This window comes from Coturnix japonica, chromosome Z (genome assembly GCF_001577835.2).
Source record: "Coturnix japonica isolate 7356 chromosome Z, Coturnix japonica 2.1, whole genome shotgun sequence".
NCBI classification, from domain to species: domain Eukaryota; kingdom Metazoa; phylum Chordata; class Aves; order Galliformes; family Phasianidae; genus Coturnix; species Coturnix japonica.
In genome coordinates this window covers 22,115,670-22,133,975 of record NC_029547.1, presented here as the reverse complement: position 1 = coordinate 22,133,975, position 18,306 = coordinate 22,115,670, and the positions used below count along the sequence as shown (strand labels likewise).

The window sequence follows — 18,306 nt, the reverse complement described above, 5'->3', positions numbered from 1 at the left end:
AGGGAGCTTCTTGCATGAGAGCTGGACTTGAATGACCTGTTCTTTCAGGTGTTGCCTTAATGTAGAGTGTGAAGGGGTGGATCTGGAGCCCCTGCTGAATTAAACTTTTTTTTAATGCCTACCATAAACTATATCAGTTTATAATAGATCACTCACTGCAGTTCTTTCTCAGAAAGTGTGTAGACAATTTACTGTTTCGTTATTGCTAGTGCTGTCTTTGAATATTTGTGGTTGTAGAAATGACTCAGTTCCAGGTCTTAAGTTTCAGTATGACTCCGCTTGTAAAAGTACACAGCCAGAAAGCAGTTTATGGTTGCTCAGATGTTGCTGCAATTGGTCTACAGCAAGAACAAGCATGCCATTTAGTTTTATAGTCATCTGTGACAAACCATAGAAAATTCCAAGCATGAGAAGAAGGATTTAGAGATAGATGCAGATCAGGTTTTTAGAGGACAGGCAATTCCAGTCAGTACCCCAGTATTTTTCAGCAGGCTGAGGAGCCTCTCCAGATAAAACAGCTCTGGCTTGCTGTGTGCATCAGATTACCAGGCAGAGAGTGAAAGGGCAGGCAGAACCTTTCTAACAGCTAGATCACCGTCAGTGGAAGAACAATAGCTCTTCTAATATAAGGGAAATGTTATTGATACTGAAATTGTACTGTAGAAGTAGCTTCCATTCAGGTCTGAACTCAGCATCCTGTAGTGATGAGTTGAATGAAAATTACATGATCAGCTTTGCATGCTTAGGAAATATAGGGGAAAATGCAATGTTAACTGTCTTGTGTTTTCGTATTAATTACTCATCTTAAAAGCAATAGATTTTACAGAACAGCAAGACCACCAGCCCTGAAATTAGGCCTCTCAAGTCATTTTCTGTTATTCTGGTAGGTTCAACTGAGACAAGGGTACTGTACTTGGCTCAGTAACCAAATTGCAATCTACGGAACAGGGCCTTTTTCACTCTCTAAGCAGGCAGCCCAATTTGTTTACATAAAGCAGATTAAAATTGACTGCCCTTATCTCTGTTCCTTCCTAAACCACTAGCCCATTATTTGATTTATTCATACATATTCAACTTTATTTTAACAGCAGAGGCATAGCAGCTGAGCCTCTCTTTGTTGGCTATTGTCCCCATGAAGCAAGATGGCGGTGACTGCTTCAGAGACCTCCACTCAGCAACCTGAAGTGCCTCTGAGGTGTGAAGATGTGAACATGTGGTTTGATTGCTGAACCAAAGACAATTTTCACTTTTAAAATAAAGGTCTTTCACGTGCTTGTTGGAGTAGACCTTTATTTTTTAAATCTAGGATGACGAGGTTGGTTCCATATCAAACTTTAATTAGAAAGAGGGATTCTTCCCTACAAAGTTTTTATTTTCCTTCAGTTTTAGTTATGTAAAGTTACATGTGTAGAAAGTCTGCTCTCTGTATATCAGGATGTCTTGTCATTTGGTACTTTCCTAAATAACTGCATAACTGCAAATGACAAATTAATGCCCAGCAAATCCAGACCATTTAAAGCTTCCATCAGTCATTTGTAGATGGCAGTAAAATCCTTCAATATACACCAAGGCAGCAGCGTGGACTGCTGTTGTGGTTCTTGTATTTTTTGCTTACTCAATTTGCAGAAGGACATATCCCAGGTACTTATTAAAGTAAACTAAAGTGAGTTGTATCCAGTGATACCATATTCCATTTCAAGTTGATTTCTAGCCATACAGAAACATATTTTTATAATTAACAGTGCTTCTTAAACAGTCTCATATGCAGCTGAAAACGAATCAAGATACAGCCTGACAACGCTGTAGCTGCTCATCTATAGGCGTTAACTTACAAACTTTACTTACTATGTAAGAAATAGTCTCTTGTACACACTAAGATGCACGTAGTGCTCATTCCTGTAAGAAGGATTTGCATCACTTCTCATTGTGGTTATCTGTAAGATAAGGATTGCCAAAGCAGCAGATGGTAGCTTCATCTCCTGTCCAGCTGCCCTGCCATTACAAGGCTTTGCAAGAAGAACACGTTCTTAACGTTCTTAACGTTCCCATGGAAAGTCACAAGCAGAAGTCAGTCATACTGCAGCTGATTCATCATTTACCACAATCAGTTCATCGCAGAAGAACATTCTGGTCTATGTAGGCAATCCCCTGGAAGTATTCAGTATGGAAGATAGCTTGTATCTATTTTTCTGCAGAGCGAAGCAGTCACACCAACCCCATCCTCCTCTGAAGAAGCGCATTTTGCTCTTGACTGTTCAGGGCTTGATAGCTGGCCAACTCCAAAGTGAAAGTTGCTGAGCCTGATGTTAAAGAACGCAGAACTGTTGAGTAGCCCTGAAGAAAAAACAGAGAACATGCATCACCTCATGCAGGGCAGAGAGGAGATAAACCAGCAGAGAAGGCTACTATTTGCCTAGGGAAAAAGGGACAGAGTCTTAAGAATATGGCAACATTTTAGTAGCTTTTTTAACATTACTATATTAAAAGTGCATTGCACACAAAAATTAATCTTGTTTTGTTTTTTATTTTTTTAGTTATTCTCTGTAAAATCAGTTTTTACTGCTGCTCTGGCATAAAACTGACAACATATCACTTTAACACACTGAATCACGTTCAAAATACTACTCAGTTTGCAAGCACAGTAACAAAACAGGCTCTAAACCCACACAACCTCCACATAACTTGCCTCAGACCTCCAATAATTAAAACACAATTAAAAACATCAATTCTGAATTTGCTCATACATAACAGGAAAAGCGATCTGAAGTCTGTAAGTCTTCTTATGCACCACAACAATTACGCACCATCATTTCTGCTAATGGGACGGCTGCAATCACAACTTTGTTATCTTGGCGACTCTGGATTTCCTGAATACTGCCTCTTCGTTGTGCAAGATCAGCAAGTGCTGCGCTGAGGTGATCTTCGCTTACTGTGATTTCCAGGCTCATCAGGGGTTCCAGTATTTGCACACCAGCTTTTTTCAGAGCCTGCATGGAAGCAATGGAGAGTTATGCCAAACCCCTTTTTAAAAACTGACCTAAGAAATGTTTAGTTTGTCAGTGCTGCCACTCACATTTTCTGCTTCCAAAAGCTATAAATTCCCCAAGCAAGGGTTACGCTGTTCAAGAACAAATTACCAGGTAATGATATTCCCCTGTCTTCCCAGTGACACATCATGCTCCTGTGCTCTACAACACCATACAGCTTTGCTATACCTTTTGCAAGCAACGGGAGATGCAGGCTGATATCATTGTGTCAGAGGTATCGGGATGCACTGTCAGTGACTGCACTGTCACGTCTATATCCTGAACAGGGAAGCCAAGCAATGGCCCTAACAAGAAAGAAAAAGCAAAAAAAAAAAAAAAGAGCATTAAAAATCACTTTCTTCTCAGAATATCATGACTCAGAGGAGGAAAAAAGTTTCAGGATCAATGTGGAGCTTCTTGCTTTCCTCCTTCCCTTCTCCTCCTTATGAGCACGGCCGGCTACTTGCTGTTGTGTTTTATCATTACCTAGCTCAGCCTGAAGAGAAAGGCATATGGACTCATAACTTCCTTGTTCTCCTTACCAAAAACACAGCTAATGATTTTCAGAACTGAAAGTTCCTGGACACACTCATCCAAACAACTGTTCCCAAACTGTCTTGCAAGTTACAACATCTAAAATGCACCTGCTAAAACAAGGCATTAACTGAAAAAAAACAACACAAAAACAAAGTAATGAAATCTTTTGTTTAACCTAAAACCAGAATATCTTCTATATTTTCAATAGAGAATGACTGCAGCAAATTCCATTTCCAAAACTGCAGCATTAACTTGCCTCTCTAGTTACCTATTGCTGGTATGGCAAAAGGGGTATGTAGCCCTTTTTGTAGGTAAGGAAATTCCAGAGCTTCCTTTGCACCTGAAGTATATTTATGGTTAATATGTTTTAGCTTTCAAGCTACTGGACTATTCTTTTCCTCCCAGAATCATACTGAATTGATTCCTTCAGAAAAGTTAGACCAGTGTAGCTGTTACAGCACTTCCTTTACCTTGAAGGCATGAATTCGTGATTCCATTTTCTACTGCTTCCTGGAGTTCTTTGGGCAGCACCTCAATGACACTCTCAGCGTACTCAATGATAGGTTTGGTCACTGTTCCTTCTCCTGACACAGGCCTCACCTCCAGCTCTGTGGTCACAAAGTGTCTTTTATCTCCGACTACTTTATCCAACACATCTTCAGGAAACAAACAAACAGGAATTTGGTGTTGGGGGGAAAAACAACACACAAATAAGTAACTTACAGATGAATTTTAAGCAATTAAGTACAACGAAAGACATCAAGCAACAAAACAAGATACAAGATGTTCCTTAGATTCCTTATTTTTACCTGTGGCTTGTGCAGCATTTAAGATGGTTTCTCTGTAGGCTATTTGAAGTGGTCCCAAATATGTCTCTATTCCATATTCACGTTTGATTCGGTCATGAATGATCTCTATGTGCAGTTCTCCCATGCCACAGAGAATGGTCTAGAGAGATGACAGTTAAGAGAGAGGTAGAAGAATATACAAAACTCAGTTTTTCATAAGAACTGTTCAAACAAGGGCTCACGGGCTCTTAATACCTTCTTAAAAGTATTTCAAGGAACCTCAAGAAAAAACAAAACAAACGAGACTACTTTATGTCATCCAACAAGCATCCCAAGTGCAACAGCAATTTCTGTTCTAGAACCACCCAGTAAGAGAGCATCTTACATTAGCTTAAAGAGTACGTAATTCAAATTCTTCTGACCTCATGAATAACTCTCAAAACATGAAGAATATAGGATGACCTCCTTTATTCCATGAAGTATATGTGTACAGGGTTCAATTTTAGTTTGTTTAGAGGCTCACGGCTTTGGTCCTACATGATACAAACATTGAGAGAAGCTTTTCATTCACAGTAATCAAAGGATGTAAACTAAATGAAGGGTGGTCCTGGAAATTCTAAAATGAAGTTCAATTACAAGGTAAGGAATAGAAGATTCATCTTACCTGCCCTGTGTCAGGATCTGCTTTCACTTTTAAACTTGGATCTTCACGCTGAAGGCAGCTCAATGCATTATCCAAGTCTGTACATAAACAACAAACACCATATCCAAAGAGACTTCAGTAATTTGAGAGTGACAGTGAATCCCTAAACATCGCTTTCCTTGCAGGGTCATACCTTACTCTCAGAAGTATTCTAAGGGACCCTAGAGAAGCACGTATTTTTGTAGACACCGAGCTCAAATTACACACAACTTGCAACTTCATCAAATTAATTGCACATTAGAGAGCTTCCATATCTGATTAGTCTTCTTAAACAGCAAAATTTAATGACACCAAGCAAAAGCTGAACAACCTCCACACAACATTTAAAGGCAGGAGCTTTTGAATAAAACAACGGTCTCACTTAAAAGTAACAGCTTACTGGAAAAATGACCAGCTTAAATTCTACCACGAAAAATACATTTTTCCTAGTCATATTTTACACTTGTATAAAGACATACATGAAAATGTGCTTCATCAAAGAGTAAAAAGTACCATTCTTTTTTTTATAGATGAGGAAAATTGTCAAGTCTTATACGATTTACCTACGTTTTTAAAGATGAGTTCAACTAGAGGAAGTTAAAATGCAAATAACTTGTTCTGATTCCCCATTATCCTGTACAACCAACATAGAAAACAGCCATAAAATAAAGAGCAATGATGGAAAAATAAACTCCCAGCTGAAACTGCATCTATCTACTTCACAGCCTTTGGAAAAAAAAAACAAAACCTAATAGAAACAACTTGCAACCCAGTGGCTCAGACTGCAAGACAGGTGGTTCAAAATCTACGTTCCACCTTGCTCCATCCCATCATACTATAGTGGTACTTGTTTTTCTTTCACCTTCACCCTCCAACCGTGCTCAGCTTTGTTGGAATGCTGATAGATTGTCTACAGGGTAAACTTTCAAAGAGCCAAACAGGTTCTCCGGTAGAGATCTTTTTTGTGAAAGACATTAATATTCTAGGCCACACTGCATAGACAAACCCTAACTAGACATACAGCAGTTTTGGTAAGGGGAGACTCTGCAACATGCCATAAAACTGTGACAACCACAATCTACAACACCCTTCCTCCTCTGCAGCTACATTGTACCTTGTTGTTTGGCCATTGAAGGAGGTTCAATGGTGCAGAAGAAGACAGGCTCTGGAATCTCAACGCCTGCCAGCAAAAGTCTCTCTATGTCACCGGTGTTCCTCTGCTCTCCCCCAGCACTCCTTCCAGCCTGCCGTGCAGCAGCTACAGCTGAAGCCTTTGATGACACTAGGGTATCTCCAGTGGCACTCTATAGATCAGGGATTCCACAAGAGATGAAGCAGCAGGGGTCAGGGGGGTTGTTAAAATGAAACCAAAGTCATAGAGAACAGTACATCAGTACATGAAAATCTGCTTATGCATTCCAGAATAGGTCATATTTTAGAAAATCTGGGCAAATTATATCGATCCAGCTTGCTCAGGCACTGAAACACTCAATTAGCCAGCTTATGGGAGCATGGAACAGGCATATTTCAACTTAAATTGTTGATTTTTTAAAACTCACTTTCAACAGCACTCTGAGGCCTTCCTAAGTCATTACACAGCATTGGTACTGTGAAAGTTACACTGTAAACATAAGGTCAGAACCCTACTAAAATACAATGTCTTGAGGTTCAGTTCTTTCCACCTACCAGCACAGACCTTCTCACATCATTTATTTACATTCCCGCACCATAATTTTTCAGTTTAGGAGGAAGTGTATGCATGTATACTTAATGCAAACTCACAACTGTAATAACAATCAAGAAACGAACACATGTGAGATAGAATAGCACGGAGGTGGAAGACACTCTAGTAAAACAAGCTTTCTTTACAAACAAGTACTTTCAATCACCTGTTTCAAACCAACAGCAAGGGCAATGTTTCCAGGCATTAGTGATGGTATTTCAATTTGTTGGTCAGCAAAAGGCAAGAGCAGACGGCTCATCCTCTCCCTGTAAATTAAATCATTTAACTGTTCATGACTTCAACAGGCATCCAAACATGACACTAAGCCACAGCCCCACAGCCTGCATTTACTCACGTGCAACTTTTGTTAATATTATATACAGCTGACTGAGGTTTCAGTGAACCTGAATAAATGCGAATGAAAACTAATGGTCCACGACATTTATCATGGAGAACCTTAAATGCCAGGGCACACAGGTCATCATCTTTGTACCACTGCCTGCAAAACAGAGACCACAACAAAAAGCACACCTGTAGGATTAATCCACCTTAAGCCTGTGTTAACATAAATGTCCACTCTCTTAAGAACCTGTATGTTTCTAATTGCAGTATCAGTAGAGACATTTTATATATGTTCATATACCAAATATGCTAACCCAAGCTGTAACACATGGTAGAGTTTGTGTGACTCAACCAACACTAGAGATGATCCCCAGACTCCAACTGCAGTATTCTCAGACTAAAAGGCTTTGGAACCGCAATTGCATGCCAGGTTCAGTACTTGAGTATTTTTAGGTCTGCACTTCTTTATTGTTATTTAACATCTAAAACCAGTAAAGACATTAGCGGTCAATATTATTTTCTCCATTTATACTTTTCCTACTTGCTTTTCCTTTTTGTTGACCCTCCCTTTCTTACTCCACTTACAGAAACTCATAGGAACGCTCATGAGGTGCAGGCAAATACATAGTAATAGCATCCAGTAACGGCTGCACTCCTTTGTTCTTCAATGCGCTGCCACAGAGCACTGGTACAGCTTTCTGAGATAGCGTGACTCTGCGTATGGCAGACTGGAGCTGTGGAAAAAAAAAGAAAAAGAAAAAAGGCTTTCTGTTAAATTTTGGACAGCACTTTAACCTTAGCATTCCAGCCACCAGATATTACTATCACATTTTGCACACAGACCTAGGAAATGACAAGGTACTTTATAGATTTTTTTTTTCATTTACAGAAAAAAAAAAATAACAAAGAATGTTTACTACAGGTAAACAGTGCCCTTTTCACTTCATTAAGTATGACAACAAGACTATTAGTGTGTAAAAAATGCACAAGGACAATCTAACAGACTTCAAACAATGTACTAAAATACCACTTTGACATCTAAGTTATTGCCCCGTAATCAGCAAGCTTTGCACTCAGCAGTAAGAGTTGATGAAGTGAATCCAGAAACTGTTTGGGAATAGGCCGGTTATAGCAAGTAATGCACACAACACTGAGTAAAAAAGATGACTGAAGCCACCATGTTTGTCTTGGACAGCAGGGTCTGCATGGACAGTACACTGTGCTCTTGCAGGGCAGTGCCATCTGCAAGCACACAAGGTTGGCTGATGGACAACCAAACTACTTACCAGAACTGCTGTCAGTAACTGCCCTTGCATGCACAGTGCTGCCCAACACCTCCCGTTAGCTGGAGGTAGACTGCAAAGGCCCAGTTTCCAAGTCCAATAAGGGTTAATTGCTTCATTAAATTACTCAGAAGAATCTTGTTTCAAGATTTTAAACAACGCTGATTTTTGCTCATGTCTTTTCATTTGAAGATGTTACTTTCACTCTGATTATAAGCTTTGCCAGCACCTACTCCTCAATTTAAAGGTATCTATGCTGTGTTGTTTTAGCAGTCAGAATTTGGCATTGCATTTAAAAGTTCTCATCTTTCCTGTGTAACAACCTTATTGGGAAATCCCATTTATTCCAGTACAAACTTGACAGGAATCAATTGGTTATTTACAGACAAGAATAATTAATTCATTCACTTCTACCAATTAGAAAAGTAATTTAGCAAGGCTGTCATTTTCCAGTCAGAGCATGCGAGATGGTGCTACTAAGTTCAAACTAAGGAAAAAAATCACTCTTTTCTATTATGGAAGTTTTGCCTCACCAGTTTCAACGTGTCATGCCAACTCCTAGCCACTGAAATGCTACTTCTGCTAGTGAGACTCTGTAGCTTAAATGTATTTTGCTCTAAATTCACAATACTATCAAATCACTACAAAAGCTGGTGAATTTTTTGTTGGTTAAAAAATGCACAACTTTAAAATCATATCAGCACATGCTAAAGGCAAGTAGCCCCGACCTTCAGAATAACAGTCAGTGAACTTTTATTTACAAATAACAAAAGGTAAAAATTACCTTGTCAGGTGGTATTAGGTCAAAATTTTCACTGTATTCTCCTAGGATCAGTTCAGCAAATTCATCATCTAGATCTGCAACCTTCAACAGAAATAGTTTTGCTTTATTATTTGGTATGTAGTACTTTCCACATAGGTCACCAATCTTAGGTAGTTGAAAATACAGTAAAATAGAGAAGGAACTAAGCTTTTAAAGATATCAGAGATCATAAACTTAAAACAAGCAGTGCTGAAGATACATTTCATGTCTCACATCTCAACTCAGTTATTATGTGTCCCCAAAAATATTGTGACAGCCATGGAGGGCACAACTGAATATATTCTGAGCTGTAAAAAAGCTGAAGTCTGGACTAAGCAGGAAGTGACCTTTATGAGCTATTGGATACAGCCAGAAAAAAAAACAACAACCAGACAAGCCTTCAGGGCATTTTGACCTTCTTCATGTCAGAAGCTTGTAGGTCTAAGAGATCATCTGTGCTTTCAGACTGTTCTGATTAGCTTAAAAATTAAATATACTTCAAACCTTGACTCACATACACTTTTGCTCCACTGCACATACACTAAAGTACTATGCTCCCTCCAGTAGCTATGACAGCAATTGACAAAATATAGAAAGAAACCATTGATAAGCAATTAGAAGACTAATTAAGCCAACAGATAAAACAGGAGAGCAAAGAAATCTTGTGTTCATGTGGTTAAATGGAAGCCGAGTTTACAAGATGACCAGTAGTCAAATTACTAAATTTTATATTTTACACTTCTGATAAAAATCATATTATTAGAAGTAGAGAAAAAACTGTTTTAGGAACACAAGGTTATCTGAATTATCACTCTACTGGGCCACCCCATCCTGCTTCAGGAAGGACCTACAAGCTAAAGAAAAAAAAATACAGTAAAAATATATAAAAAAAGTCTTGAAAACCATTGTTCTTATCCAGATTTCTATCTGAGATTTCTTAAGAGAAGAAGCTGAGCAACCACATTCCCATTTAAAGCCTGAATATTCTGAAAACCAGGAATGTTTGTGTTTTACAGAACTCGGAGCAAGTCAAAAGGGATCACTCAGACTGATGTTTATCAGGGAACAGAAAGCCCAGCATCACCTACATACTAGCAATATGTGGCCCAAATCTGCATGGAAGGCACTTCTCATAGCAAAATGGCTCAAAACCTCTGGCAAACATAGCTGTTAATTTCACATATTTTTGCATATAAAGCATACATTTCGATGTAGCTGCTACTACATTTCTAAGGCTGTATAAAAGCGATTAAAGTTCTAGGCTGCAGAAAAGCAAACAGAATACAAAATCATGCTTTTAACTTGGAGATAAGATGTGCTTGGGGTCTCTCAAGTACAGCCAGCTCTTACCACTGTATTGACACAGAACAAGGTGGGACTTTAAAGTATTAGCTCAAAGAAACCATTGGAAAGAAACTACTTCAAAGGCTCTGCACAGCCCACAGGCACACTTTCACTTTATTATTCCTAAACACTTCTAAACTGTCTCAACTCTGCAAAACCTGTCAGATGTCAGGATCAAGCAAACTATGCTTCTATTACAATTTCTTCTCTTCAAAGGATGACAATCTATGGGACATATTTATATCCTTCTTATCTCTCCCACAAACTTAATGGATGGATCTGGTATTAATGATGAGATCCAGTCTCCTCTAGCACAGCATTTAGCATCACTTGGAAAAGACTCTGACATCCCATCCAGTTTCTAGCTGTCATTCCAGAAGGGTATGAAAAAGCTGCAGGTTCTGGGTTTGAACCCACTGTGAATGTTCCAAGTATCTTTGGAGATTTAAGATGCCAAAGGATGCCATGTTAACAATCTTAATATTAATTTGGGGCCTATTTTTTAACTGTTTAATATGCTATATAAGCAAGAGTACTGAGTGGATAAAGGAAAGCAGTTATCACCATCTACTCACCCTCTACTCGTGAGGCTACATCTTAGACACTGTGATTTTAGGTTTCCCAGCACAAAATAAATTGAGAAACAGTGGGAAATCCAGCTGAAAACAGCAAGGTGGTAAATCAAAATGCAGTGGGAGTCCCAGAGAAATGAGTTTGTCTAACCTGGAAAAAGGAAGGCTGTATATACTGCCTCCTACTACCCACAATCTGAAATGATTTTTCAGGGAAAACAAAGCCAGATTCTTTACAGAGATAGGTGCTCAAGGAAAGGATGAGAAGGGCTGCCATAACAACTCAGGAAATTTCCATACCGACAAAAAGAAATAATGCATCTACAAGAATGATCAAACGCTGGGACATGTTGCCTAGAAAGACTAAATTTCCATCCCTAGAGACCCCGAGAGCACAGATGAACACTGCCCAGAGCAACCTGATTTAAAGCTGAAATTAGCTGTGGTTTTAGCAAATCGCTGTACTAGATACCCTCAAAGGTCCCTTTGTTCTAAATAACAGTTTTAAATGTATTATGCATTTACTTTAGAACTTTACTTGTTCTATTAAGGTATTTCTAGCATCCTGGACTTCTTGGAACAGGTTGGGATCATCTGATTCTAGCAGTGGCTTTTGCTCAAAAACTTTTCCATCATCCAAATCAGAAGTAGGTTTCCAAATCATCTGCTCCTTAGTCACAACATCGACCAGCCCTCTGAAGGTTTTGGCCTCCCCAATGGGCAACTGCAAGTAGAACAGAAATTTTAGAGAGTTGAATAAAATTAATAAAGGTGTTCAGTTCAAAAGAAATGCAGGTAAATTTCTAAGCTTACCTGTAAAAGCAGAGGTTTTGTCTTCAACTTCTGTTTGATACTCTCAACAGCATATGTAAAACTGTATTGAAACAATAGATATGGTTACAACAAATTTAATGACAGTAAAAAAGGGTACTCTTCTTTGTTGTAAAAAGTACTCCTATGACTACATAGCATATGTAGCCATTAAAGATGTGTACAGTACAAACTAACATAAATCACGAGTTCCGTGCTTAACAGAACAACTTTAACTTGATCAGAAACATTTTATTATGAGGTTTTTAACAGTGATTAAAACAACTATACGAATACCTTGCCCTGCTTTTGTCCATCTTGTTCAAAAAGCAGATTCGTGGTATCTGATGTTTGTCTGCTTGCCTCCACACTGTCAGAGTTTGGGCCTACACAAAAAGGCAAAATGGTAACAATATTGACAGAAGAACTATATGTACATATCCTAAGATGAGAGGTCAAGCATCTTTCCTTCATCTTATATTCCTGCAGCTGAGAGATTGAGCTCAGAGCAGAGAGGGGAACTGCGCTGATTTTGTTGTGACAAGCCCTTATCTAGCCACACAGGAAATCCACAAGCAGCTTTGTCACAGCTCTTCCTTCATCTGTTGTCTTTCCTCCACTAAGGGATGAAAGAGGAAATGAAGAGAACATAAGCACTACATGAATGCTTTACACATGTGACTAACACTGACCAAGAGTTCCTTCATCTTCTACGTAGGGAAAAGTATTAAATTTAGTGTTCCATATGACGTAACTTTTCTATGGAATTGAACCTTCACGTCAAAGTCAAACACTAGCCTGGCTACACCATTTCTGCACTATGCCCAATGAGCTCATTTAATAGGGCAGAGCGGAGGGGGAAATTCTGGGTGAAAATTATTTATTTTTCAAATGGAATCAGAAAATGAGATGTGAAGGATGCCCATTACTATCCACTGCTGGAGCTAGCCAGAAGCCATCACATCAATCTGCATTTGTAAAGAAAAAAAAAAAAGTCATAACAACAAAAGAAAACAGTAACTAAAGCAACAACAGATAACAGAGATCAGAGGGAACTCTGTTTATTTTTCCCTCGTTACCATAGGAATTCCTATACACTTGAGGTAATCATTCCAGCCTCTTTCAAGTAATTTGGGAATAAAAAAAGTTACCAGTCATTTTTACCTCAACACCAGCTGAAGCATCAAACACTGCTACTGCTCCATCCAGGACTCTCAAGCAACGTTCAACTTCAACTGTGAAGTCCACATGACCTAAAAAAAACAATTGAAACAACTCAAATTCATAACCTAAACCTCAATTATCAGAATTCAAACAGGCAACACCAACAGATCATTATAATTTTTTTTTTTTTTAATGTTTAAAAGCACATCATGATTACTGCCTTACCTTTCAGGGAATTACACCTTCAAATCCTTGAAACATACAGGCTGTCCCTGAGCTAACCTTAAACAAGTCAGAACAGGCTGCAGAAAACAGTAACTAGACAAAGGTCAACAGAGCTCAGTGCAGGCTTATTTACTGCAGCAATTGAATCAGCCAAATATCGTACTGTATTCAGGACCTCAGGTCAGCAGTGCCTCACCTCATCTACTCTCTCATGTTATTACATGTGTACCATTGAAGTACAGTACCTGGGGTGTCAATCAGATTGATTCTGTAGTCCTTCCAGTCAAAAGTAACAGCAGCAGACTGAATGGTAATACCACGTTCTCGTTCTTGTACCATAAAATCTGTTACAGTGTCTCCATCATCAACATCTGTGAGCAGAAAACAGGATTACAGCTGAGTACATAAATAATCCAAAGGCTGAAGCTGTCTTAAAATAAAGATAGTGAGAGACATTTGGATATACTTTCCCTTTTGTAAACGATCAAGTTATGAAAACAGCTCTAAGTCATGGAATTATAACATCAGCTCATACACTCAGCTTGCCAATGTATGGAACAAACTGTTTGTAGGTCGAAAACAAGCAATTCCATCAACCCTTTTTCATTTTTAATCAAAGAACAACACTGTGTAGAAGCTCAATCAAGCAACATTGTGAGAAACTTAAAAAATCAGAGCAAGGCCCAAAATAATGAATAAATGACACTTTAGAAATGAGAGGCTGCTCTTCGTATACAGCCTGACATTTAAAAATGTAATAGCTGAAACTCAATAACATTAGACTTATTTATTATTTTTAATAAAAAGAGAGAAAGTACCATACTTTCTAACAAGCATGCCACCACATTCAGTCACTCCTGAAGGCTCACACCTTCTAACATTCTCCTGTGCAGTAGAGGAAACACCACTAAATTTAAAAGGTCAGAAGTACCATAAATGAAGGCTGCTTTGATTTCCTCAGTATTAAAAGATTTCAGTGAGAGTTGGTGAAGAAAGGAATTCTTCCTGTGCTAGGACTTAAATATAGATTAATTTTTGTTAATCTGGTTCCTTGACATGTCAAAATGGATCTGGAGGAGCAGCTTTGCCAAAACAACCAATGAACAATACGTAAAACAAAAAGAACTTTTGAGTAAGTGTTAAACAAATAGCAAGGTGTGAAAAAACAAAGAGGAAAAAAATGAATCAATAAGCTGTCAACTGCTTTAGAATTGTAAGGGCAACCACATTCAAATACAATAGAAAACACATTATGCTTTCATTACATTGAAGAACAACTTTGAAACAAAAGGCTTCTATGCTAAAAATTGTACCACCAATCTCACAGCATGAGATTGCCACAATTGTAACATCACTAACAGCCATGGAAATAAAAAATACATATATTGCTAACCTCCGAGTGTCCTTATGTATCCGGAGTAATACAGCATTCTTTCTGTTGTTGTCGTTTTCCCTGCATCAATGTGGGCCATGATACCAATGTTACGGATTCTGCATAAAGCAAAAACACAGCTTTTACTATGGCACTTTTTTTCCCGTAATGTTTTTTTTTGGCACGAACAATTCACACTTGCTAAGCATAACACAGAAGATGAATAGGGTTTTTTTCCTCTGTCACTTAACTGATAGAATGCACATGCTGATTCTGAAGTATGATAGCACTGAAATGGTGAATTTTCTTCAAAGTGGCAATAGTCAGTAGTTCTGGAACACGTTTCCACACTTCACTTCACCTGCTTGGCCATATTCTGCACTCATATGTCCTCTCTACAGACGGAAACAGCCCCATCACCCTCTTGTATGTTCCAGCCCCTAAATCCTGGTGACTAAAGCAGTCGATTGCACGTATCACCGAATCACAGGACCACAGAGGCTGTAAGGGACTTCTGGAGATCATACTGCCCAGTCCCCCACAACAGAAGGTTCCCTGGGGTAGGCTGCACAGGAAGATGTTCAGGAGGGTTTTGAATATCTGCAGTGAAGGAGACTCCACAGTCCCTTTAGGCAGCATGTTGCAGTGCTCTGTCACCACCACAGTAAAGCTTTTCCTCATGTTTGTATGGAACTTTCTGTGTTCCAATTTGCGCCTGCTGCCCCTCTGACCTGTTGCTGGGCACTGCTCAAAAGAGTGTGGCCCTATCCACTGCCCAGAAGATATTAGTAAGTGTGGATATTTATGTCCCAAATCTAGCACGGAAGTTCTCATGAAATTGTATGAGATTTTGTTCAGACAGATCTTCCTTTCTGAGGTATCTTGCCCAGAGGCTTCCAAGCAGCCCTTCTCATTGCAGGCTTGCGATCAGCTGCCATCTTCACAATTAGCTGAATTAGCCCTCAAGACAGAGGCAGTCTTATAAAGGAACTGCACCCCTCATGTCATTTCTATGACAGCCCAGCCCAGCTCACCCCTAATTGCTTTGCCCTCATTAATAAGGCTGTCATCTCTATAGCTAAACACAAGGAATACAGAGCCTCCCATGGTGGTGAGCTACATGCCAAGAAGCTCCTCCCTTTCATTTACCCATCAGCAATCACTGTGAACTTTGAACTTCTCTAAGACACCATTTTTCATTTCAACCCAAGAGATCACAACTTTTTCAGTTCAAGATCTGACACTCATACTGAAATGTCAGAAAGCTGAAAGCAAGGAAGTATGAACTGCAATTTAAAACAGGTATTTAAGTAACACAAATAGCAATAACCCTTGTAATTGTACATCAGTGCCCCTCACTATCAGTTATATAGGGAGAATAAGCTGCAAAGACGTACCTGGATATATGAGGATTAATAACAGAACGCAGAGATTTAACATCTCCTGGAGACAAAGAAAACAAAAAAGACTTGTCAGACTGATCCCAACTAGAAATTATTGATTTTAACACAATTAAGTGAATTAAGAAAACTTTTAAAAATCTTACCAAATAGAGATCTTAACAAAGAGAGTCACAATTTACCAGAATCAAAGATTGAGAGTCACAACTCCTGAAAACTCCTAATTCTCACCCATCCCAAATTACTAAAGATATGTATTTGACTTTCACAACATCTCTCACTCCCTTTCACACATGGAACTCTTCAGAACTTTAACTTAGAAACATCAGGAAAATCACAACACAAGGAAAAAAAAAATAAAAAAAAAAAATATATATATATATAATCAGACCAGTAGAATCATAGAATTGCTCACGTTGGAAAAGACCTTAAAGATCATTGAATCCAACCACAACCTAACCATACTAAGCTAACTAACAACCCTCTGCTAAATCATGTCCCTGAGCACCACATCCAAATGGTTTTTCAACACATCCGGGGATTGGTGATTCAACCACCTCCCTGGGCAGCCTATTCCAGTGCTTAACAACCCTTTCTGTAAAGAAGTTTTCCTGATATCCATCCTAAACTTACCCTGGCACAACTTGAGGCCATTTTGCCTTGTCCTGTCACCTGTCACCAGTGAGGAGAGACCAACCCTGCTCTTGCTGTAAGCACCTTTCAGATACTGGAAAGGAGCAGCCTCCTCTTCCCAGACTAAACAGCCCAGCTCCTTCAGCCTCTCCTCATAGGCATATTCTCCAAGCCCTTCTCTGGACCTGCTCCAGCACTTCCATGTCCTTTCTGTACTGAGGTGCCCAAAACTGAACACAGTAGTCGAGGTGAGGCCTCACCATGCCGAGTAAGGGGCAGGATGACTTCCTAGTGCTGCTCACCACACCATTCCTGACACACACCAGGATGCCATTGGCCTTCTTGGTCTCCTGGCACACTGCTGGCTCATATTCAGCCGACTGCCCATCAGTACACCAAGGTCACTTTCCATCAGGCAGATTTCCAGACACTTTTCCTCAAGCCTGTAGGGTTTCATGGGTTTTTCATGACCAAAATGCAGGACCTGACACTTGGCCCTATTGAAATTCATACAGTTTACCTTAGCCCATCAATGCAGTCCATCCAGGTCCCTCATACTTCATGCATTTATTGGACAGGGATTACTGCAGCTTCCGTAGCTAATCTGGCTTTTTATCCACCTGTGTTTTTCCTTTTTCTTATTTCCTAAATCCTTATACCACAAAACTACTGAGAAAACAGCAGCAATACAAAACCACTCTTCCCAGTCCTTGTACCTTTTAACCACTCTGTGCTTCAAATGCCAAATATTACCAACAAAACTTTGCAAGTGTTCTTACTCACTTCTCAGTAACTCCTAGTAATAAGTCATAAATTAAATTTAGAAGCATAAAAATGTAATTTACAAGCATACCTGGTGGAGAGCTGTAGTTTCTTACACTGCTGTTTTGCTGCTTCATACTTAGGACTGTGACTTTTGGCTTCCTGAAACACACATGCTGCCAATGGAAGGAAAAAGAGAAAACACACGTAATTGTCATCATAATGAATTCATAACATGATAATTGATTTGTAGGCATAATTTTTCCAGTTGTAGAATTATAAACAAGATCTGAATCAACTGATGCTTATTAGGTATTTACATAAAGTGAAACTGTCACCTGTGTGGAAGCAGAAGCGCTTAAGGCCAGAGCTTAAATAAGAGCCCAGCCTCAACAACATTCAGGAAGCCCAATAAACATGGTTTCCTTGTTGTAACGTGGGTGATCTCCTCAAATTCACGCTGAAAGCATTAACATCTGTGAAGGCATTTACCTGGCTGCACAAACGTGACCACTTCAGTGACAATTTCGGTGCATTCCCTGAGAACTTCCTCATGATTCTCCACATTCTGAGGCTGCACCACAGTCCCGCTGCCTTCTAAAAGCCGTGTCTCCTGTTTCCACACGACTACATCAACACCTTGGCAACTCAGGTTGCTGTTTCTCTGGCCTGGCTGCAGCAGCAGGGCCTCACAACCCACTCACACACGGTTTCTGACCCGGGAAACACCCCCTTGTACTCTGGAAGGCGGTGAAAATTGAGCTTTTTAATTAACAAAATGCTACATCGTTAAAGTGACCGCAGCGCAGCGCTCATGAGCAGGCCGCGATCCGCCCCGGAA

General features: G+C 39.4%; 2 protein-coding genes across 2 annotated transcripts in view; one reads left to right on the top strand and one right to left on the bottom strand.

Moving 5' to 3' along the window:
- Positions 1-1,275, top strand: part of HEXB (hexosaminidase subunit beta) — an 11,819-nt gene extending 10,544 nt beyond the window's left edge. Inside the window, exon 14 of the mRNA XM_015848857.1 lies at positions 1,089-1,275. Within this exon, the coding sequence (XP_015704343.1) occupies positions 1,089-1,152 (64 nt within the window). The 3' untranslated portion in view covers positions 1,153-1,275. The remainder of the gene's footprint in view (positions 1-1,088) is intronic.
- GFM2 (GTP dependent ribosome recycling factor mitochondrial 2) lies at positions 311-18,306 on the bottom strand. The gene is made up of 20 exons (XM_015848856.2): positions 17,958-18,306; positions 17,557-17,641; positions 16,068-16,113; positions 14,692-14,789; positions 13,544-13,669; positions 13,074-13,162; positions 12,207-12,295; positions 11,913-11,973; positions 11,638-11,823; positions 9,166-9,246; positions 7,684-7,832; positions 7,112-7,255; positions 6,923-7,022; positions 6,148-6,337; positions 5,016-5,092; positions 4,373-4,511; positions 4,034-4,219; positions 3,216-3,331; positions 2,805-2,987; positions 311-2,334 (listed from the first exon to the last, which is right to left on the bottom strand). The coding sequence occupies exons 1-20, from the start codon at positions 18,030-18,032 to the stop codon at positions 2,206-2,208; spliced, it is 2,349 nt and encodes a 782-aa protein (XP_015704342.1). The 5' UTR covers positions 18,033-18,306; the 3' UTR covers positions 311-2,205.

Excerpts from the sequence above, each read along its gene's own strand:
- GFM2 (XM_015848856.2), bottom strand. The coding sequence starts at position 18,032 with ATGTGGAGAATCATGAGGAAGTTCTCAGGGAATGCACCGAAATTGTCA. Across the intron at positions 13,163-13,543 it reads CAATCTGATTGACACCCCAG|GTCATGTGGACTTCACAGTT; the intron begins GTACTGTACTTC and ends TGTTTTTTTTAG. Across the intron at positions 2,335-2,804 it reads TCCCATTAGCAGAAATGATG|GGCTACTCAACAGTTCTGCG; the intron begins GTGCGTAATTGT and ends TTTTTTCTTCAG.